The 24,356-nt window shown below is 36.2% G+C and overlaps 1 protein-coding gene across 1 annotated transcript; it reads right to left on the reverse strand.

The window, feature by feature from the left end:
- Positions 1-1,209: 1,209 nt before the first annotated feature.
- On the reverse strand, positions 1,210-22,392 carry LOC129256025 (uncharacterized). The gene is made up of 9 exons (XM_054894335.2): positions 21,371-22,392; positions 17,925-18,047; positions 15,615-15,790; positions 14,879-15,019; positions 12,261-12,594; positions 10,485-10,860; positions 5,899-5,992; positions 4,558-4,608; positions 1,210-4,106 (listed from the first exon to the last, which is right to left on the reverse strand). The coding sequence occupies exons 1-9, from the start codon at positions 21,672-21,674 to the stop codon at positions 3,084-3,086; spliced, it is 2,622 nt and encodes an 873-aa protein (XP_054750310.2). The 5' UTR covers positions 21,675-22,392; the 3' UTR covers positions 1,210-3,083.
- Between the last annotated feature and the right edge of the window lie 1,964 nt (positions 22,393-24,356).

The raw sequence follows: 24,356 nt of genomic DNA on the forward strand, positions 1-24,356 counted from the left end.
AGGTTCCCCAGAGCTATACCCTTTGGAAAAATTGGTGATGCCGAAAAAATGTCTATGCCGGGAATCGAACCCGGGCCCCCAGCTTTGAACGCCGGTGCCTTAACCACTAGACCACAGAGACGGGTTAGTGGCTAAGGCGACCCTGATCCGATTGACCGTCAGATAGACAGATTTTCGACACTTTACCAATTATAATTTCCTTTGTCGGGTGTAGGTGGGTTTTGAACAATGACAAGCCGCCATGCCTCAGCTGGATCAAAGCTATTGCTTTGATGCAGTACACGTATGGGAGAAAGTATACAAATGTGTGAAATTATACATGTACAACAGCTTTGGCAACTCTTTTATTTAAATATTTTTAAATATTTATATATATATATATATATATGTACTTAGTGAACACACGATCAGTCAAAATAAAACATAATATCAAGACTGAATATTCTAAGAACTTTTTGTAATCATTAACATGATACATAATAACAATTAATGCGAGAGGTGAAATATTATTGATATTTAGACATGCTGTCGGGACATTTTAGGGAGAAGTAATCCATCTATGCGTATCTAACTAAGCAGTTAATGCAAGCAGGAAGGCTGAACTTAAATTTTTAATATATACTTACCTGAAAATGATAAATTTTAAGGACTATTTGTAGGAATTCATGAAAAGAATATGTATCTCATCGGCGTAATGCGAGCGCGAAGCTGATTTTTTTTTAGATCTATATAGGCCTACATCCTCATTTGAAAAGGGACATTTTTAATAATTGTAAAAATTAATGAAGAGGATTCATATCTCCCTTATCAAAATCAGCACGTGATGAAAGGATTGGACAATTAAACCAGAAAAAATAAGTATTTTATAACTATTTGTAAGAATTAATGAAGAGTAACCTATCAAAATGCAAACCCTCAGCTACAGAGACGAAAAGTTACGGTATTTGCGTTTGAAAAAAAGAAATCTTTTATATGTTTTTTTGTTGTTGGAATTCTTGAAGAGAATAAGTACATCACTAATATTAAGTTGGCACGAATATTCATCTATTCTAAAGACATACAAGAATCATTACCTAAATGTGTTGGGAACTGCATTACCATGGTAATAGCATAGGATCGGGGTATTAATCACCTTTATTGCTATACCTTTCTGCGCCTTATTCCTTATCCTTTTCTCTTCTTTTTTCCCTTTTATTCATTTGCGCCCCCTCTTCCCTTTTTTGCGCCCCATGAAAGTGGCGCGCGAGGCACTTGCCCCCCGCTAGATACGCCACTGACCCCAATACTATGAAAGTAACACGATAACGACCATTAGCAAAAAATTGATGGATTCTAGACTGTAAACAAAGAAGATAACGCACCGAATGTCGTTATTACTGCATTTTGAAGTTGCAGAAACAGCTCTTAAAATTTGCATACGGCCATAAAAAGAACAATAGGCATCGTATGTATTCTCTTTGGCTGTGCCCACCCCATGACGATTGTATTTAAACTGTTTAAGGAGGATTAGAATGAAGAAAATCAAAGCCAAATGAATGTGGCAAATCGGTAATACAGGTGACAAGTTCAAATTAAAAAAAAATGTGTAGGGGGATTTAATGTTGTTTGATTAATACAGTGATCATAACAAGCAAACATAAGCCATATTGTGTCTCGCCCTCTTTCGACCATAAAAACAGACCCGCTTTCATGGTTCCTTCAGTAATTAATTACTCGGCTGGACAATAAGGTATATTGCATGTAAGCAGTAAAGTGTGGCCTCAAGTGACCTTTGAACTTAAATATGACCTTCAACGAAAGATGAAGGCTTTCCAATGCATAGTGTGTCAAGTTTGGTTGCAATCCGATGGAGCTGCAATATTCAATAATAAAAAACTCTTGCACACTGTTAAAAATTAAATGTAAAAAAAACAGTAATTATTACTGACAGCTGGAACTCACAAACAGTATGAACTGTTAAATTACGATGGGCTGTGAAAATGCAAAAATACTGGGTAACTGTAAAAAAAAAACATTTTAGCATTCATGTAACATGAAAATCGCCATTAATTTACAAATACGAACACTATTTATGCGATAGATGCACTGCAATCAACGTAAAAACACGATAGTTCGTTGGTATTTTTACAAAGATTATTACATTTTACTTTGTTTTACATTTAACTTGTAGAATTCTACGTTATATATCACTGCATAAATATGTTTGATTTGTCTGCTTTTAAAAGGTAAACATCCTGTAAATTTACGATATTTCTTTGTAAAATTACTAGTATTTTTAACAGTGCAGGTAATCCTCAACATTTGACCTATAAAACTACCTCTGACCATACCATGGAGAAGTCTTTACTTCTCAAACGCATCTATCAGCCAAGTTTGGTTTACTGCAGCAAAATGTGAACTTCGAATGACAGTTAACCTTACCATATGACCTCTGCAAATATAAATGTAACATCAAACCTAAAATGACATTCGACAATACAAGGTGACCTCCAAATGTACGATAACATGAATGTATTTCAAATGCATGTTCCCACCCATTGCAAAGACTCGCCAAATGTCCTTTTACCTTGGCATGTGTTCTCCGAGACATTTCTCACATAACTGAGCCCCCAGTTTATGGAAGATTAACAAGATTAGTTATCCAAGCATGTTTGTTACAACAAAATGTTAAAGGTAAATTCGGAAATAACAGAGTCTTCCAAGTGCTATTGGTTATGATGAATGACCTTTAAACCTGACATGTGATGTCTGATACCACCATCACATTGGTTATTGTCAGAACAACTAATATGCAGTTACTCAACTGATGGGTCTTTGTGCCAACGTTGCCACATTGTCCGTTTGAGAATCAAGGAGGGGGTTCAATGAGAGATAAAAAAAAGTTTTTACAGCCAACTTTGGTGGAAAGTTCATCTAAAAAGGAGGTTAAATACAACGGTTCATAAATTCCATTACCATAATAAATATAGTTCATGACATTCAACAAAATATCCTCAAAAGAGAAAGGCTATAAAGATAATTATGTCCCTTTGATAATACTTGTACATCATTTTCAATAAAAGTAACTTGATGCGTATAAGAAATTACAAATCCCGCCGCGTTCCCGAGTTAGTACGTGATAACTCGTCAATTTTAATTGTGAGTTTTCGTGCCTGGAAACTCGTCATTCCAAGTTCGTTCATCATCATCTCTTCATCGATGCTCATCAGGAGGATTCCATCCACGCTCTCCTGCAGAAAGCGATCCACACAATCGTCCAGATTTATACTCCTCAAGAGAATAGACACCATTTCCTTGCTCAAGGAGTTTAACTCAGTATTGGGTGTATCGTACAGGACGGGATCGAATGGGTGATTTGGAGACAGGGGTTCATCCAAAGACTGTTTCTTGGTCCTAGAGGAAGGCAGTCGACCAGCACGCAATGTTGGAGGAGGTGGAGGAGGGAGAGGAGGGGGAGAGTCTGAATCCGGTAGATCATATTCCCCGTTCGGTGGGACAGGAATCTTGATCATACGATGTACAGATTCAATGTCAGAGGGTCTGGCTGTCAAAGATCGTTTGAAGCTGTCCGTCTGCTGAGAAAGCGGTAGTGACGTAATGTCTGATGTCCTAAGAATTTGTGGCGGTTGTAACGGTTCCGTTGGTAGGGGGTATCGTGCGGAGCCCGGCTTTTTCTGCGGAGATTTCAAACGAGGTCTCGATGATAGATCGTCTTTGCCGGATATCATGGAAAGTGGAATTGGCTCATACTCCTCTCTGGGATGTTTAGGCCTAGACCCTCTGAGGAGAGAAGATGGTGCTTGATTGGTAGGAACACTCGGAAGGGGAGTGTTCGATTCTCTCCGTAGAGTGGGTATTCCTGGACTTACAGGAGCGCTTGGAAGAGTAGTTTTCGGTGATTTCAACGTTTTCTCTCTCTCAGGCCGCCTCTCTACCGGTGACTGCTTTGGTAGCACCTGATGCTCTTTGTTATTTGTAGCATTCGATTGTTTGTTACTATTTGGTATCATTAAATCGTAGCAATCTTCTTGGTCTTTCAGTTCATCCAATTCTTCCTCCAGTTTTAAAATCGTTCCGGTTTGCTCGTCAAGCTTAGACAGCAGTCTCTGTTAAGTACAAGACAATGGTGGGTGACAGAATAACATTATTTTAGTTCTACTTCTGCATAAACATAATGTATTGTCAAATAAAACATATTATGTAAACACAGGGAAGAATATGTCATAGTTAATGACTACATGAAATTTCCTTACGAAACTCCTTTTATTCTAAGATAGTTCGAAAAGCCATGAACCCCTATACCCTTAGTTTTCGCAAAGCTTTTTTTGTTTACAAAGAAATTTAAAAAAATCTGCTGTAAATCTGCAAATACAATTATCAGTTGTGAAAAAAAAGTTATTGGAAAGTATCTATAGTAGCCGAATCAAATGTCATGTAATTATTATGGATGTTTTTCACTTTTTATCCACTATTCATTTTGTTGATTATCGAGGGGAAGGGGTCATTTAAAAAAAATATTAAAAGATGAAATAAAATAACCATAGTTTTTGCGTATACCTTGTGCTGCTCCTGTAAAGATTGATACTCCTTATCCTTTGATTGAATTTCCTGAGGATTGACAAATGATAAATGTATGAATATCATTAAAGATGAGTTACAGAGAAAGTAGATGGGGCATTTTTTTACGAACGGAAATAGTAGTGTAATGAGCCAAAAGTTTTGAGGGGTCAATCATGGCGTATAAAGCAATAGAGCAAGCGAAGAGATCGAGCAAAAATAGTCTTTTCAATACGAAATAGAAGTTAGTGATAGGTTTTGACATTCGGAACTGATATCATGTTTCACCACTTTTTCCTTTTCTTTTCTTTTTCTGATTTGTGGGGGCCATGACCCCCACAGCCTCTTCAATCAGAGTAGAATTCCAATATAGAACATTCCATCTGTTACATCAGGAACTAATAATGCAGTCGCCCTTGAGATCCTGCATCCATAATTATTGATACTGGCCAATTTGGAATAGCAATTGCTCGATCAGTCTGAAGTTGCACCCCATTGGTTCGATCCTGGCGTATTCTCAGCAATTGCAAAAGATGTAATTTTTTTTCAGATAGCTGATGATACCAAATGACCATCAAATTATTCTTGACGGGGTAATATATCAAATTCAGAGGAGAATTGAGAATGTATACGGCATGGCATCTGTAGTTTTATGAAACGGTGATGACAGGGCGGCGTCGAGACAGGAGGAAGAGAATTGAAAACAAACGGCTTATTCATGTACATACACTGGTAGAAAAGTTCCTGCAGCAAGTCTCGAGAACACTTGTAATCTTATATTAAACACAGAACTATGGGGTATGATACCTTACAAATTATCTCTATAGTTTTCTTACTTTTTTTTTTTAGATAGACCTGTTCTGATACAAAATGATTCTGCAACTTTTTCTGTAAAAACTTTCTTTATATTTGGTAGTGTAGAACTACATGATACCATGTAAATTATTGTTTTATTGAGAAAAATAATTCAACCTTTAGGTTGTTGTGAACCCCCCTCCCCCCACATCCCAAACCCTCTGGTGCTGCCCCTGTGTGCATAGCACGAACTGACTGGAAGTAAGTTGGTGTCATAAGCACAATTTTGACGCCTAATTTTTTGTGTGTATTCAATCTCACTAAGTCAGAATTTTCTTGCTGGGAAATTACGAGACAAAAACTGGGCTCTTAGATACAAAATGGTTGAATTACTGAGTCTCTGTAAAAAAAAATGCATAAAAAATTGGGCAAAAATGACAGGAACATAATCAAGAACAAAGTGGATAATTTTGTCGTAGACGTTAACAGGAGAAGGGAGAGGATTACAGAACTAAAGATTTTTCTTTAGCTACGGGGTACACTTACCGCGACTTTCTCTCCTAATAAATTCTTGAGCTCCTTTTCCAAGTCAGTGCTGGCTAGACCAATCGTTACGTTGGATGGCGAATTCTTAATCACACTGTAGAACAGAAAAACCAACAAAAAACCCCTCAGAATAAAGAACAATCATTGGCTTATGCCGACATGAACAGGGGAAGACCCCCCCCCCCCCGCCATCCAATGAGTAGCTAATTAACAAAGAATAGATAGGGGTAATAACATAGATTTAGATTGGTTTTCTTTATTTTGTTGTACATGTTGAGAAATGGTTAATTAACCATTTTTAGGCCATTCGAATAAAAAACAAATCCGAAAATTTATATGAAAATTCACTGGTGTGAATTTCTAATCGCACACATCAAAATTGACCCAGTGTGCTAAATGCTTGTATAGCCATATTTGATACCGAAACTTTTACGGTGAAATTGCTTGTCTACTTTATTTCATGTACTTAAAACAATATAAGGAAGTGAAAACTAAGGGTCGAATTGAATTTCAGTACACTATCACATTCGACAAGAAAGGAAATCTTCATATCATTTTGCGTAGTTTATGTACTTCATAGTCTTAAAATGAAATCGAGTGTACTGGTGGATCTTTTTTGTGTGAATATGTGTTCCTGTGCCATGTAACAATTCCTAAGATTGATTGCACATGGTGATGAACATAATCACTCGTTAAAACAATCCTATGATTGATCGTTAGGCTTAGCGCTGCGGAGCTCAGGGTCCGGTTTCATGAAGACTTGTTACAATAACCATAACAAATGGACAAAATCTATGACAACTTTACTATTAGCCAATCCGATTGAAGGGTTTCGGTAGCTTTTAACTGTTATCGCAAATTTGTTAACAACTTTTATTCACCGGACCCCTGGTGGAGCACGCTCACACTGGCCGCGATGGAAGGAGTTTATAAGAAGAAATAGACAAAAAAGCAATGAAAATATACTGGTAATGATGTTTTTAGCAGTGGCATAAATCCGGTCCGAACAGTGGAGGAGATGATAACAAGTATTCAGCTGAGGAGACAGATATCCCCACGTGCTTTATGAATAAGTTATAGACTTCCAAATAGCACTCTATAAACTCCCCAATATTCAGAGGTTATGTATCATTCAAAATTCTAAATGAAAAATCATTCAACATTTGAAATACGTATTATATTATTATGTAAATAAATTTTATTTTAAGTCTCCTATGAAAAAAAAACCCGTAAAGATAAAGGAAATACTGCTGTCCTGACTTATTACTTTATTAATGTCATTGATTTGGTCAAAGTTATCAGTCATTTATTCTATTTGAACTTTACTAGTACATTTCACTCGAAGCATGGAATAGGCCTAAACCTGTTCAAACTATCCTCCTCTTCCTAAAAGGTGCAAGGATAGGACCCCCCATTTACGCCAGTGTATTCAAAGGATAAACCAAACGTATGAATTTGCCATGGTCAAATTTAGAGGTAAGACTAAGCGAACTTAGAATGCCAACACTGAGCAAGTTCAAACACTTTAACGCCACTTAAAGATGAATTTACGGGTCAATTTCACTATTGAAAAATATTGTTTTGGGATTGGCACTGCTGAGATTTGAGAAATCATAACATCATCAAAGAAATTGATCCTATATTAGTCCACTTTTATACTCTAGCTATCTCAATAACTACATTTCATTGCAAATATCAATTCAATTGCAATATATAGCTAATTATCAGTCGTTATATCAAGATCGTTCAAGAAAATTGAATAATATTGATTTTCTTTATTCTCCACCTCTTTGCCACAATGCAAGATCAAAGTTTGAGGAACATTCTGCGCGTTGGATAAAATGTCTAAATATAATATTGAATGTCAAATTTCAACACTTGTGACTTTTATACAAAGGCGTGTGTACAAAGCATGAAAGCTGTGGGTATGGATGTGAAAACGTTATGCCTACATTTTAATATTTCACAAAAAAAAAAAAACATTAGTATAATATCAGCCAATATCGCATACTAAAACTTTTCATGGACAGATGATGGAAGTCCAACAAGAATATTTTCCTATTGGTACACTGCAAAAACTCCGGTGTTGATTTAACACCAGCCCGGAATCTATATATGTCCACACCAGAGAAGTATTGTTCTGGTGTTAGACCAAAACGAAACTGGTGTTGTTTAACACTTCTCTGGTGTGGACATTATATAGATTCCGGGCTGGTGTTAAATCACAACCGGTGTTTTTGCCCTGTACATATCCTTGTGTTATCCATGACCATGACCCTGGGAATCGTGGAGCTTGGGTGCCGGAAATTTTAATTTGGGTGCCTGGACTACCCCTGGAATTACCAAAAAATACATGTGTAATATATATATTTACCGAAGCTTTAAAGTGTCATCGACTAGTAGAGATTATTATGTCAACAATGCGAGATACGTTAACTCGCCAAATCGACATACAAATAGTTGTATATGAACTTGGCTAAACACGTTATCTCGCCAAGTCGACAATAAAACATCTCGCCAAGTCGACAAACAAAAAGGTGAATGTTTACTTGGCGAGATACGTTATCTCGTCAAGTCAACTTATGAAAAGTTATATGTCAACTTGACGAGATATGTCTTTTCAAGTCGACATACGAAAAAGTGTATGTCAATTTGGCAAGATACCTTATATCGCCCATTCGACATATGAAAATGTGTATGTCAACTTGGCCAGATACGTTATCTCGCCAAGTCGAAATATGAACAGTTATATAGGTCAACTTGGAGAGATCATGTCAAGTCAACATACGGAAAAGTGTATGTCAACTTGGCAAGATAGATTATCTCGACAAGTCGACATACACATATGTGTAGGTCAACTTAGCGAGATACGTTTTGTATGTCGACTTGGAGAGATAATATATCTTGCCAAGTTGACATATACTTCTTTTCGTATGTGACAAGATATATCTCTCCAAGTTTACCTATAACTCTTTAAAAGGCGACTTGTCAAGATAACTGACGGTCACATTTTATTTGGTCTCGCCTGTACTGCAGATGGAGACTATAGGCGGCGGTGTCTTTAACCTTGAAATCTTGACAAAGGTTAAGTTTTTGAAATTTCATAACTTAGAAAGTATATGGATCTATCTTATTAATTTTGTCCATAAGGAAGGGTTATCAAGTATCAATGATAATCTTGCATCTGTATCAGGGAATGCCACCTCAAACGCTTCTTCGAATAAAAAGAGAAAAACTTAATACTTAGAACTCGCTTAGTACTAAAAATTTCATAAAAATATGATGTACGATAAGAGGGTTATAACATTTTAAGTTTCACCTAATTTCATAAAGCAGATATGCACATCATGCATGGTAACCATCCAACCAATGACACCATCCACTCACCATTTCTTTTCTATTTCATTACATTATCATGATTATAGTGTAAAGAAAAAAGTTTGATTATTCCCTGATAATGTGGCATGTAACCATCGTGGGCTACCTATTGCGATTTGATGAAGGGTGAGATTTGTGAAACGTCATCGTGCTTAGGAAATTTGCTCAAATTTGGTCGCTGAAAGCAAAATACTTCAAAGTGATTTGACTACAGGTGTTTTCTTAGCCAGGTAAAATGCTAAGTAAAAAACTTAAAGGGGAATGAATCCTTTGGAACATGTGGACTTGTGTGGAAACAGAAAAATCTAAGAATAAGAACAAAGAAAATTTGAGAAAAATCTGACAAATATTAAGAAAGTTATGAGCATTTGATTATAGCAATCACTAATGCTATGGAGATCCTCCTATTGGCAATGCGAAAAGTCACATTTGAACAACTTTCCTTTTGGTGGTCTATGAAATACCCACAATATGTCTCTTTTTGCTCTTTATTATCGTGATATAAACTCTTTATCCATAATTCATTCTTTGTAAATTTGTATTACATGCCCTCCTATAAAAAGAATGCATGATCTACTGATACATGTAGATATGATAAAAGATGCAGTTTAAGTGAAATATATACAGAAGTACTGGGAGAGTTGTTCACAGGTGACATTAAACATCTTTGTCGCATTGCCAATGGTAGGACCTTCATAGCATTAGTGATGGCAATATTCAAATGCTCATAACTCTTTAATTATTTGTCCGATTTTTTTTTCAAACTTTCGTTAATCTGTTTCTTTGATTTTTCTGTTTTCACACAAACTATCTTGTTCCAAAGGTTTTATTTTCCTTTAATCAAAACTTTCAATTGAATATCGGCCAAAGAATCACTGTGTCATGGATTCATCATTTCCTGATGAAGCCCTATGGCATGTATGACGTGAAATAAATTTTGAAATTACATTGAGCAGCACCCAGCACCACCGGTGAAAGAAAAATGGTTCACAGGGCCCAAGCGATATCGATGGATTACTGGTCAGGCAGATAGCACTGATCTATGAGTCCCAAGATCAATAGTCCATTTCCATTTAGATTTTCTGAGTAGCTATACAGACATACGCTATTTAAGCGCTTCTTCTGCGTGTAAAGATATAATAATTTATGTTACCCATCAGGGTTACAATATCAGGTTACTGATCTCGTTTTCTTCAATCTTTACTTACAGATCGTCATACTCGTTTCCATCTAGACTACTGGACCTTGATCTGCTACTGGGTCTAGCCGGTAGTGGTGGTTCTAAACTTGATAGACTGCTGGTTGAACCCACAATGGTACTGGGTGCGTGTGGTGAAAGACCTGGAAGAGTGGAAGGGCGATTTGGCGATCTTTGTGGTAGAATCGGTGGAGTCTGTAGAAGCGTCGGGGTCGACGAAAGCGGACCCCGATGAGAAGGTGACAGCGGCAATGGTGGTGGCGGGCGTTGGCTCTTCAGGAAGCTCAACTCAGTTTCTGCTCGTTTCAGGTCTGCCTTCAGCGCTATCACCTTCTTCTGCATATCCGCATTCTCCTCTTCAGCAATTTCATTGATTTTTATTTTACCTACACGGGTAAAAGGAAAGAAAAATAAAATAGCCAAATATATTATGTTGTTTCATAGAAAGACGAATGCGATTTATTCAAATTAGATTCTACGCAACTTTGATAATGAATAAGTTTAGATTTTTAGAATGTATTATGAAATGTATTGTCCTCGAAAGTCTGTATATGTATGGTGGTATCATGCTTCTGTAATTATCTATATCTTGTCTTCTAATATGAAATGTATTATGTTTGAAGTTTCATGTAAGCATGCAAAAACTGCAGCCATCTTGCTGATATATGCAATTGATTTGTGAAATAAAATACCATTATTGAATCTGCATAGGCCTACACTTTTAAACATAGCCAGGACAAAAGAAACCCCGCTTTTTCGGACAGTACATATGCTAAGTTTGGAATTGGATATGATTATTCATGTCTTGGACGTAAACAGTTTAAAATTTCAACATTAGTTTGAGTAAACGGGCTTATGGCTTGTTACTGCACATTTTGGTATATTGCACATTTTCGTGCCGTAACAAGGACAATGTGCACATTTTGGTAACATATCTTAACGCTAACTTCGACAGTTATTATGGAGTAAAGGTGATATGGTATTTGGTTACAGACGAACTAGATGAATATCTCGAGTGTGTCGATTACGATGTTGTTATGGTAACGACGTATAACAATAAATCAGGGAAATGAAAATGTAATGTTATGTGTTTTACATTCAGACCAAATACTCTTTAGATGAAAGAACGAAGTAGACGAAGCGGCAAAGAGATTATTTTGATGCATTGCAATTATACCAATTAGGTATTAGACCGTGTATATAGAGCCCGACTTGTGATTGGACAAAATGATCCTAAAAGTTACAAACTATTGCGTCAAGGTCCTACACATTTTGGTAAATTTACCAAAATATGCCGTTACCAAATGTATCATAACATAGTTGAACATTTTGGCAACTGCGCATAATGGTAATTCACCGTATGTGCAGTTACCAAAATGTGTCGTAACAGGGTTAACGCAACGTACAATTGGCAGTGCAGGAACGCTGACCACAGTATCATATTTCATGAATCCCCATTGCCCTATTTCGCTAAAGTTTCGGTCAAAATAAAACTTTTTAGCTTAGGCTCTAACTGCATAACGGTCCCGTCTCCAGAACCATGGTGAAAAACAGTGTATATTTTATCTGAACATGTTTATCCTGTATAAAGATTTTTTAATAAATGAATGAATGAATAAATAAATAAATAAATAGATAAATAAATGAATAAATAAATAAATAAATGAATGAATAGATAAATAAATAAATAAATAGATAAATAAATGAATAAATAAATGAATAAATAAATAAATATATAGATATATAAAATTATTAATTGCATGATTCAACTTTCAAGAAATCCTACCTTCTGGACTTTGTAACCATTCGTCAAGAACTTCTTTCTTCGGTTGGGAAACTGCCTTCATAGCTTTACGTGGGTAACGAACCTCAGATAATCCTTTCTTGCACATGGATGTATTGAGAAGGCCATACAGGGGGGCCATCAGAGAGGGTAATATACTCCAAGGAGGGGTAATGAGATCCAGTTTAAGGGGTGCGCTGTAGGGGAAGGCAATGACGACTTCACCCCGTGCTCTGGTCGCTATAACTCGCTCTCTCGGCACGAAGGCTTCCAATCGAAATTCCAGCTCATTTTGACGCCCTCTTGAACTAGTCAACGGGTTTGCTGTTCGGACTCTCTGTTCATGACAAATAAACAGATAAAACAACATCCCATATTTGAGTGTAATCTTTTTATCTTGGGGTGGAAAATCACCATTCATTAACACGATATAGACCAGGTACATCTTACATCACAGAATTGCCAGAGAGAAATATCATGTAGAATATTCCTATAGGCCTCGTCTATTTTGTATGGAAGAGAAAAAGTGAAACATTCGGAATATATGCAAGCGAGGAGGCGACAAAATAGAGCATATCACAAATAGGGAATCCGGACATCTACCCCCTGACATATACACCCGGGTAGATGTTTGGTGGTAGATGTCCTAAAATCATATTTTATAGGGGCATTTAACATGGACTTACGCAGCGGATGGCGGGGAGGGGGAGCGTTACACCCCCCCCCCCTCTCCCCCCCCCCAAAAAAAAAAATGTTTATTGAACATTTTCCAAAGAAGTACAGATTAAATGAATACAAAATCTTTCCCTTCTTTAACCTTTAACTGTTAAGTGCAGAAACGAATACCATTTGTGGATTCTAGGACATCTACCCCGTCTTAAATGCCCATGTGAAAATTATGTTTAACTTACGCTTTAACGTTTGGCTTAGAATAGTTTAGATGAGGGTTGTGCATTACTATGATTCTTGCTACAGTGATTGCAAATATAGAATCACTTAAGGTTTTCTGATCAGGATTGTCATTAGTCAGTCTTCTACAAGAATAGTGTATGAGTTTAATGCGGTCAGAGGCATGATAACCTATAGGCCTATCTAGCAATTCAAAATTCTGATCAGGTAAATCACTGCGCACACCTACATACTGTTCGGTTGGGACAGTACAAGAACACGCATTTCTACTATTCCAGTGCATTTCAGTTGTTAAATCAAGAAATGTCATACAATAAGACACTTTACAAAAACACGTTAGAATGTGACATTGCGACTTATATTCAGGCTGTATAAACCAAGACTAGCTACATATATTCTTGAAGACATATCTAGGGTAGCACAATAACATAGAGTAGTATCGAAAACTCTTAAGCATTGTTGATGTACTTGGTACAACCATTAAGACTGTCATCTGTATAGGAAAGTGATGATATGATAAAGGCTTTCCCAGCCAATTTAAATCCTTCGTTTAGTTGTATTTACGAATTAAGGAGTAGTAGTAGTTTTAAATAGAAGACGTGTAGCGGTAGAAGGAGGAGGAGAAGGAGAAGTTGAAGAAGAAGAAGAAGAAGAAGAACTAGTAGTAGTAGTAGTAGTAGTAGTAGTAGAAGTAGTAGTAGTAGCGGTAGTAGCGGGTAATAGCAGTAGTAGCGAGTAGTAGTAGTAGTAGTAGTAGTAGTAGTAGTAGTAGTAGTAGTAGTAGTAGTAGTACTAGTAGTAGTGGTAGAAGTAGTTGCACTAGTAGTAGTAGTAGTAGTAGTAGTAGTAGTAGTAGTAGTAGTAGTAGTAGTAGTAGTAGTAGTAGAATTAGCAGCAGCAGCTATATAGTTTTAGAAGAAAATGATTTACTAAGCAATACAAAAGTATACGGGGTATGAAACACCCAAAACCTGCCCTTTTCTAAAGTATTTCAAAGCTTTTACAGACTGTTTGATGACTCACCATACGTAAATATGCATTGTTTCGGTGCGTCATTTTTTTTTCATAAACCATGGTTGACTGGTTAGCATGAATATAACATAAAAAAATCTTCACATGAATCTATTCTCCATGTGGATCGGTTAGGCTTGAAAACACAGTGTGTTTTATTGTCACATGTGTCGAGTGCCATATGCATTATTGGACAGCATGGGAACTATGGATAAAGTGAACATCTAATTTCAGGTGTAACATAGCATATTCGCATGATGGGTTACACTACTATGTACAGTCCCATTTCAATCTTACTAAGCTGTCCACTACTGACTTCGAATGTACTAAAGTACATTCAGTTGTCATTTATTCAGTTGAATTATATAAACGTTACAGATGTTTGCTACATCAAATAAATCTTTGTTCCATTATGTGATGCGTATGTCTTAATGTTATGTAAGTTGCAGTGGCGTCATGAGCAAAAAATTTTGAGGAGTAAAATTTACTTTTAAAATGTTGCGGGCGAGCGAACCGTTTGAGTAAAAATTTCGACATCTTTATTACTAAAAAATCTCCTTTTGTGATAGATTTCGACATGATATTTAGAAAATAACATATCGTGAAAAAATTCGGCGGGAGGCAAGTGCCCTCCAAGCCCCCATCTGTACACCATTGGTAAGTCATACGTGTCATTCAAAAGATAATTACAAAAAGCCTACCACGGGGAGTTTATCTTTGAATCTGATGACGATATCATGCATGGCTAGTTGTTCTGGAAAGATCTGAGTGGTGTATACTGCTTCATCTTTCATTGCTCGAAAACGCTGTGGCTCTCCCATGATCTCACCTATGAGATACGTCTGTAACAAAAAAAAAATTTTGTTTAATTTCATTCTATTTCATGCAGTTGCACTCATAACAAAGAAAAATTCATGAGAGCGTGATGATATGCGGGGAAAGTCTATTCGAAGGATATTGTATATAGCTCATTCCATATGAAGTCATAGAGAGCTGCACGCACATATCCTGCTCACGTTACTTCCCTCACATACATCTACACACCCAATCCTCTCCACACACAAACACCCCCACATGACATACCCCTACACACTGTAGTATACACTTTTTTTCAACATGTTTTTTTTTATTAAGGATTTCATTCAAATAAAATCAAGATAAATACAAACAAAATTAACAAATCTTCATTTCATATCAATAACAAAATACAAAAATATTTACCCAAAAAACTGAAGCAAATGATGATGGAATGATATATATATATAAATATCTCTCTCTCTCTCTATATATATATATATATATATTTCTGACAAGATCTGGCACGATCGAGTACGATGACCCGACGAATTAGACCTCAGTTTCAATGATAACGCCAATCGTTACAATGGGAACTGGGTAGTAACGAGAGTTTTTTTTTTTTTAATATGGGGAAATCACCTCATTATCAGCTTCTTTGCTGACTCCTTCGATCGTGATGATGTCATTTTGTTCCTTGGTGTCATCTTCTTCCGCCTCATCAAAGTATCCGATTAAAACACGGACTATCTGAGGAAGAGGGTCAGCTTTCACTAGTTCCATCGTTCCTCTATAAATTTTACCATCTAATTTAGGATCTGAGAAAAAAATAGACACAATATTGCCTTTTAGTCTGTTTTGTAATAAATGTTTTATATATTATTCGTTATTTCTTCCTTTCTTTCCTGATTTTTTTTCCATTATTTCTGTCGTTCTTTATTTCTCTCTTTGTTTCTATCGTTCATTTTCTTCCTTTCTATTTCTTCTTTCTAAACTCTCTTTACAAAATGTCTTTTTTGTTTATTTAAAAAGCTGTATGTTAATATGTAGTGAAAATCAGTACATTTTTGAAGTCGTTTCATCATCTGTACTTTTACTAGGAAGGCTAAAGTGGTGATGTTTTCGATTCGTTATCAGGGATTATTTTTTAGTTGTTTTTATCGACAGTTGAGTTAAGTCTATAAGTTATACAAAGTCAACTTCATCACAATTTTACGCTGCACTTCAACCCTCCCCTATATCAAGGTCAATGAAATTGTAGCCAGTCACTGATCTGCTTGTTAGTATAGATACACAATAAACAGATGTGACTTGCCTATTAAATGACAAGGAATATGCTTGCTTGTTGGGCAAAATGAAACCAATTGTGTAAATTTTACCTAATGTTTCGTTGAAATTTACCCATAAAACGAGCATTTTGCATATTCTGGGACAAAACCTCATCCAGAACATGCATGTTCCCTTTTTACACAATATTCGGTAATTTTTTTTCAGTCTCTTTTAGAGTATTTTGTCCTTTATTCACCTCTATATAGTAATGATATTTTTCTTGTTCGTTCTATACTAGCTTGTTTCTCCGTTAATCATTGTACAAAAGATTATTTTCCATGCGTATAATTTGAAACCTAGTCACGGGGCCTGCCTCTTTTAATAGCAATGCTCTTTAGGCAAGCCTCCTCCGCTTTGTTATTTTTTCTTAGCTTAGTCTGATTGGTTCTAGTTTAATTGCTACCTTTTAAATTTGGTCACTGCATTACTGAATATAATATTTACTATTGTACTTTTATGTTTGATGAAAAATTCGTTAAGGTTTGCTTGCATTTTTTGGTTTGCATATAAATCGTAATCTAAACATGATTCTGTCGAAAACGATATACTTCCTCATACGATTACTGAGTAAATGGTGAGAGAAAAAATGTGGGAATTTATTCGACTTTTGGATTCTTCTAAAGCAAACATAATTCGGACATCCGTCAGGTGATTGTAATTGTAACAGCTTCAAGAATAGAAATAAATATAAAAAGAGTTCATGAAATGTTTGGTTGGGAGCGAAAACGGATGGAACGCTAAATCCTGTATAAAAGTTAAATTTAATCCATGAACCATACTTTTATACCTGATATTTACACAACAATCGTTTATTTAATCTCAAGAAATCAGAGTGATGTTTACACAAACTTGTCAGCATTGGGTTGTACCACTGGCGGATCCAGGATGATGGCACAGCGGGCACGTGCCCCCCCCCCCCCTCCTTTTGAGAAGCAATATTAACATTTGTAATGTAAAAATGCCATGCCATTAAAACAGAGGTGTGCCTCCTTTTTTACTTGAAATTTGAGACCTTTTTTTTTTTGCTTGTCAATTTTTTTTCGGGTACGTGGTTGATTTTTTTTTACGTGTCAAAATTTTCCTCCGAAAATCCCCCCCCCCCTTGGAAAATCCTGCATCCGCCCCTGGGTTGTGCAATGTGTCGATGAAAATATCAGATAGCAATTATAAGTTTACTAAAAATGGAAATTGAAGGACAATAATTTTATTAAAAAGCTTAAAAAGTTTATATTAATAATAATAACCACCACTACTATACTGCTGATACTACTTCTACTTCTGCTTCTACTGCTATTGGCAGTACTGCTGCTACTAATTCTACTTCTACTAATAATTCTACTTCTACTAATGTTTTTATTGCTACTCATACTAGTACTACTACAACTACTACCGCTACTACTACTCCTACTACTTCTGCTTCTACTGCCATTGGCAGTACTGCTGCTGCTACTACTTCTACTACTACTTCTACTTCTTCTACTACTACTACTACTACTACTACTACTACTTCTACTAATGCTACTGCTACTGCTACTACTACTTCTACTACTACTACTACTGCCACATTGTTATTTGTTGCTTCTGCTTTACTTCTCATTCCACTACCATACACTATAGACTTACCTAATGGCAGAATTTCATATAGCTGATTTGAATGAACTGGCAAGTAGAATGTATTTCCATTCGGTTCAACGGCCTTCACTAATCGTTCTTTATCGGTGCAGTGTAGCATCAAAATATCACCTCCTGTAAATCGGTAAAAACAACTACGTTACAATATACATTCATTCTTCAGTTGGCGTAGCTGTTATGTTAAGTTTTTTTTTTGCTTTAGCTGCATATTATTGAAATGTTATTTTTGCATGATTTCGGATTATGTCACTGCTCCGATACAATTTGCCTGCTATGTCTATTACAGTGTAATTTGATTTTGTTTTTTTTACAGCTGAAATTATTATCATTTTGTTTTATATTTCCTTGATCATGCATGTATGTATGAATGTTATTTGAATGAATAATAAAGACTACTACAAAACAAAAAAAGCTTAATGAAATAAAAAAAAGTTTCAGAAAAATTCATTATACTCCCATGCATTAAAGGGGAAAGTCCATCCCAACAAAAAGTAGATTTCAATAAAAATATGAATTAAAAAACATCAAATAAGCACAAAGCTGAATATTTCAATAAAATAGAATGTAAAACAAGGAAGTTATTATAACATTTAGATTATTTTTCACGAAATACGCATAAGCATATTTAGATAACACGGTGATATTCAAATACGGGAGTCAATGACATCCTAAACTCACTAATTCTTTTGCATTTCATTAAGTATAACATTTCAGATTAGACAATAAGGGGAATCCTCATGAAATCACAAATAGCTAGTAACATCAATAATGTTAATTCCAAATATTCAAATATATGCTTCTTATTATAATGAGGAGAAAACCAGTGGCATAATGAGGCAAAACAACATTTTTTGGGGCTCGATATGGCGTATCACGTAAAATTAATAAGACATTGCGAGCGAAGCGAGCAAGCAAAAATTTCAATATTTGTATTACATAAAAAATATCCAAGTATGTGATAGATTTTGACGTAATATTCGGAAAATAATATATTTCACCTTATCCCCTTCCTTTCTCCTTTTTTCTTGGTCGTGAAAAATTTGGGGGGCAAGGAGCCACCCTAGCCCCCCACCTGTATGCCCATGCAGAAAATAATAGAATTTATAAGGATGTTCTTTAAATGTTTTTGTGAAATCAAGCCACGCTTCAGAATTTCATAATTTCCCTATGTCACATTCGATTTTGGTGAATACATCTCTGATTTATGCCCCCTTCCTTTCCAAAAAGTGATTTTATTTTACTACTAAGAGCTGGTGGGTGTTTCATAAAGCTGTTCGTAAGTTAAGATCGACTTTAAGAACGACTGGTGATCATTTCTTGTGGTAAATGGTATATTTCAATTGGCGATGGTTTAGCGCGTAAGAAGGGTTTTTAACGTTTTTAACTTACGAACAGCTTTATGTTTGAAACGGCCCCCTTGTATCAGGTTAAGCAAGTAATCCCTTTCATATTCTTACGCGTGACTTGTTGTTACAATTTGTAAGTTTGTGACAGTTTTTCCATGGTAAAAAATCGTCATAAATTGCAAAATCTGACATATAAATATGAAACACTAATCGTCATCAACATAACCTTTAAAAAAGGTCAAGGGTTTGATTCTGAATTCATCTTCTAGGTCTTATTAGGAAATCTTTTAATCAGGTCATTTTGTTTGGATAGAAATTGCAATATTATGGACTTTCATACACCGAACTTTTATGAGTTACGCCCGTGGTACTGAATTCTTTAATCTACATTTGAATAGGGGAAACAAAACAACAAATCTCACTTATTTCTCAGAACAATGGGAAAAAATTAAAATAAACCACAAACATGATAATGATATCTGTTGCTCTGCCGCTTTTTAAGGCATCTAAATTTTTAAAAAGAATGCCTGCGCATCAGGGGCGTCGATCCATTTTTCAGATGGGGGTGGCGAAATCATTATATTAATAATTACTGCGAGCGCGAAGAGCGAGCTAAAAAAATTGTCACCCCGTCCTAAGATCTGGACATTCTAGCCACGAGCGGGAAAACTAGATTTAGACCTAGAAATGGGACACTTATTCATGTTTTGTAAATCATGAAAAGGATGGGTAATTGGGTATTTTCCTACACTATCAATGGGAGCGCGAAAGTGGATAATTCAAGCGCGTTTTAAATGAAAAACAAGCTGTGTATCTTAATAAACATGCATGCGCTTGTTTTAGATTTAGACCTAGAATCTGGGCATTCTAAATACATTTCTTTTATTATGAAATCAATAATGCGAGCGCGAAGCGCGAGCTGACTGAAAAAGGGTGATATTCCGATCTGAAGAAGGGTCAATTTAAGCATTATTTCAAACACTTTGTAGGTAAATTGTGAAGTGGTTACGGTTAGCATTTAATAAACAGTGGGAGCGCGAAGCGCGGGCTGAATGTTCTTAATTATTATTTTTGACCTAGGATCGGGACATTTAAGGACATTTTGTCATAATACAAAAAATAATGACTACCTTTCTATTCCTTTTCCTCAATTCGAGATGAACTCGTCGATATTCCATTCTGAAAAGAGGGACAATGTGATTATTAGGAATTCCTGGATATGTTATTATCTTATTTATATATCTAATAAGCCTATGAGAGCGCGAATTTTGTTGATATTAATTCCTGAAAACTGGACACTTTAAGCACATTAAAGGATGCATGGGTTCATATAACAATGCGAGCGCAAATCGCGAACCGAAATTTGTGATAAAACTGTCACTGAAAAGGGAAATTTTAAGTAGTTTATTCAATCAACTTAGAGGTATACAAAACTCACCTGGATCCGCCTATAAAAAAGCGTTTGCCATTTTCTTGTTTAATCATTGGCAAAAAAGAATGCCTATATTATATTGAAATTCCTGCGTAATTGTACCTTAACAAAAGTTCCAATGATAGATGAAATCATTTCCCGCGCAGAAAATCATATTTTGTATTGTACTATAGATGCAAAAATCATATTTTATAATGTATTTGGTTAATATGCCATTATATGTGTAACTTTATAGTTTTATTTTCTTGTTGGACATACGGAATTATTGGGGGGGGGGGTAAAACGCTATGCTTGCCCCCCCCCCCCCCCCCAGGATCGGCGCCTATGCTGTGCATGGCGAACAAAATGCAAAATAAAAATATAGCACCCAATCAATTTCGTTCCCATGCCCATGATCGAGCCATCCTCCCTCTTCTCTCTCTGGCTTTCTTTCATTTTTTCTTTCTTATCTTTCTTTTTTGTTTCTTTCTTTCTTTTTTGTTTCTTTCTTTCTTTCTTGCTTTCTTTCTTTTTTTATTCCATTCTTTCATTCTTTTTTTTCCTTTCTTTCTTTCTTTCTCTCTCCTTCTCTCCCTCTCTCCCTCTCTCCCGAAAAGAAAATCATAATTGCGTTATAGTTTTATTAAAATAGTGGATGAGTAAATAATTTGTATATTTACCTCTACAATCGCAGTCTTTGATCGGCGGGTTGCTCTGAACTTTGACGCAAATCGGAAGGCGGCCTGCTTGACGGATGAGATTAGCGATATCACCAGCTTGGGCTTCGGGTTGAATGTAACCGTACTGGTCCTCATCATCGGACTCATCGTCCGAATCGTTTCGAGGTTTGTTACAGGGTTTAGGCGGTGGAGCCTGAATGATGTGTTTAGGTGGTTTCTTGTGGATGGCTGGTTTCTTGGGGTCCACCGGGATCTTTCTCTCAGCATGCAACGTAACCATGGTTCCCGACGTGTTTTTCTTCATTGTCTCAAGAATCACCTCCGTATCATAGCAAATATAAGACTCGCAGGGACCCACCCTCTTCTTTGTTTGTTGGAATGCCCCCCAGGGATTGGAGATTGCACAAACACCTTTTGCAGTCTGACAACTGGAATCCAATAACTGAGCTATAATACTCAGTAAAAATGCTTAGAGACGTCGTTCTGATGTCACAGTAATACACTATATAAATGCGATATATTACTATTATTATTTAATTCCACAATGGGTGATGATAGAAAATAAAATGGAAGTAGAATTCAAATCACCAACGTTAGTTTAAGAAACTTGAAGCAAAATGCACCGTCCGAGCATTCGCTGATATACCGTTATCAAGAATATGACAGTCCGAATAAGCTTCTTATAAATTAGACCATTTTGATCTGTTGATCGAGCGGTAAATTAAGGTAGTTTTATATGTTGCAGCTCTTCCGCAAGCATATTTTGCGACAGAATGATGAATGAAGGTCATATAGACTTAGCGTGAAATCCATAAGATGAAACAATATGTCAAAATAAGGGTAATTATATTCACCACCGAGCAAGCTTCCGACGGTGAGGTTGATGTCTGAGGATTGCTTAAACGGTGTTTTCCCCCAAAGCTTCACAAAGCTGTGAAGGAAATAATATTCCTACTACAAGGACAGAACTCGAGTCCCTGAAACGACTCGCATTCAGCTACCCGGAAAAACGTTTATACTATAGTCATATAAATCATATCTGCATTTATAATGTAGACATGCATGTACAATGTACAGACGGATAGATCGAGCGCGAGTTGCCAAGTTTTTTCCAACATTGTGGGTGTTCATGCAATCATTCATGACAATGCGATCACAAAAGCATAAATGATCAGAATCAGATCGCGTCAAACCTCTAACATGCCCCTATCCCAAACATTATCTTTCTTGTGTTTAGTAAAAGGACTGTCATTTCTTTTCTTTTATTTCTTTTTGTAATCAAGTGGATTAAGGCCTATCTATTTTAATGCGTGAAATGTATTTTGCATACTTTGCTATTAATATTTCAATTGTATATGCAAGAACATTGCTCGGATGTAATTTTAACGTTAATATATACACTTTTCTTAATTTCGGTAATTATCAGCACGTCAAAGATATTCTTTATGATGTTTTTCGTAATGTTTTTGTACTGTAGGTATTGGTGCATGGTCATGGTAGTGGTATAGTAGTAGAAGTAAAAGTAGTAGTAGTAGTAGTAGTAGTAATAGTAGTAGTAGTAGTAGTAGTAGTAGTAGTAGTAGTAGTGGTGGTGGTGGTGGTGGTGGTGGTGGTGGTGGTGGTGGTGGTGGTGGTGGTGGTGATGGTGGTGGTGGTGGTGGTGGTGGTGGTGGTAGTAGTAGTAGTAGTAGTAGTAGTAGTAGTAGTAGTAGTAGTAGTAGTAGTAGTAGTAGTAGTAGTAGTAGTAGTAGTAGTAGTAGTAGTAGTAGTAGTGGTGGTAGTAGTAGTAGTAGTAGTAGTAGTAGTAGTAGTAGTAGTGGTAGTAGTAGGGGCGCCGTGGTCTAGTGGTTATGGGTTTAATTCCCAGCAAAAAATGTACCCACACTTTGCTGCTCTCAACCCAGGAGAGGTGAATAGGTACCCGGTAGGAAGAAATCCCTCGAATGCCAGCTAGAGCGCCTGTAGGCAACACGGCTATATACAGCCGGGGTAATAGTAATAATAGCATTATTGTAATCATGGTAATGCACAGTTGAGTATTGCACAATCATCATTAGTAGTAGTAGTAGTAGTAGTAGTAGTAGTAGTAGTAGTAGTAGTAGTAGTAGTAGTAGTAGTAGTAGTGGTAGTAGTAGTAGTAGTAGTAGTTGTAGTTGTAGTAGTAGTAGTAGTAGTAGTAGTAGTAGTAGTAGTAGTAGTAGTAGTAGTAGTAGTAGTAGTAGTAGTAGGAGTAGTAGTAGTAGAGTAGAATTAGTGATAGTAGTAGTAGTAGTAGTAGTAGTAGTAGTAGTAGTAGTAGTAGTAGTAGTAGTAGTAGTAGTAGTAGTAGTAGTAGTAGTAATAGTAGGGGCGCCGTGGTCTAGTGGTTATGGGTTAAATTCCCAGCAAAAAATTTACCCACACTTTGCTGCTCAACCCAGGAGAGGTAAATGGGTACCCGGTAGAAAGAATGCCAGCTAGAGCGCCTGCTATTAATTGTAATAATAGCATTATTGTTATCATGGTCACAATTGAGTTTTGCGCAATATAAATGTACATTTTATCATCATTAGTAGTAGTAGTAGTAGCAGTAGTAGTAGTAGTAGTAGAGTAGAATTAGTAATAGTAGTAATAGTAGTAGTAGTAGTAGTAGTAGTAGTAGTAGTAGTAGTAGTAGTAGTAGTAGTAGTAGTAGTAGTAGTAGTAGTAGTAGTAGTAGTAGTAGTAGAAAGTGTCAGTAGAAGTTTGAAGAACACGAACTTATTGGCTAAATCTGTTTTACTGCTTACTATTTGTTAAAGTAGACTCCGTTCATACCCTGAGCGATTTGTTTTACACCGGAAAAAATATATATTTCCTTTTATTGCTTTCGCAACACAAAACAGGTAAAGAAAGGGGATGGGTTAGAAAGTGAGAACAATTTCCAGGAAATCCGAGCAACTGAATTTTACAGAATAACAACTAGGCCTAAAACAAATGCCTGTGTATGTCGTGGTGTCATAAGTTA

Source organism: Lytechinus pictus, chromosome 3, assembly GCF_037042905.1.
Source record: "Lytechinus pictus isolate F3 Inbred chromosome 3, Lp3.0, whole genome shotgun sequence".
NCBI lineage: Eukaryota > Metazoa > Echinodermata > Echinoidea > Temnopleuroida > Toxopneustidae > Lytechinus > Lytechinus pictus.

Bases quoted from the DNA above. Each gene is read 5' to 3' on its own strand.
- LOC129256025 (XM_054894335.2), bottom strand. From the start codon at position 21,674: ATGAAGAAAAACACGTCGGGAACCATGGTTACGTTGCATGCTGAGAGA. The intron at 4,609-5,898 runs GTAAGTGTACCC...GTCAATCCTCAG, and splicing joins TATTAGGAGAGAAAGTCGCG to GAAATTCAATCAAAGGATAA. The intron at 4,107-4,557 runs GTATACGCAAAA...TGTACTTAACAG, and splicing joins CTTTACAGGAGCAGCACAAG to AGACTGCTGTCTAAGCTTGA.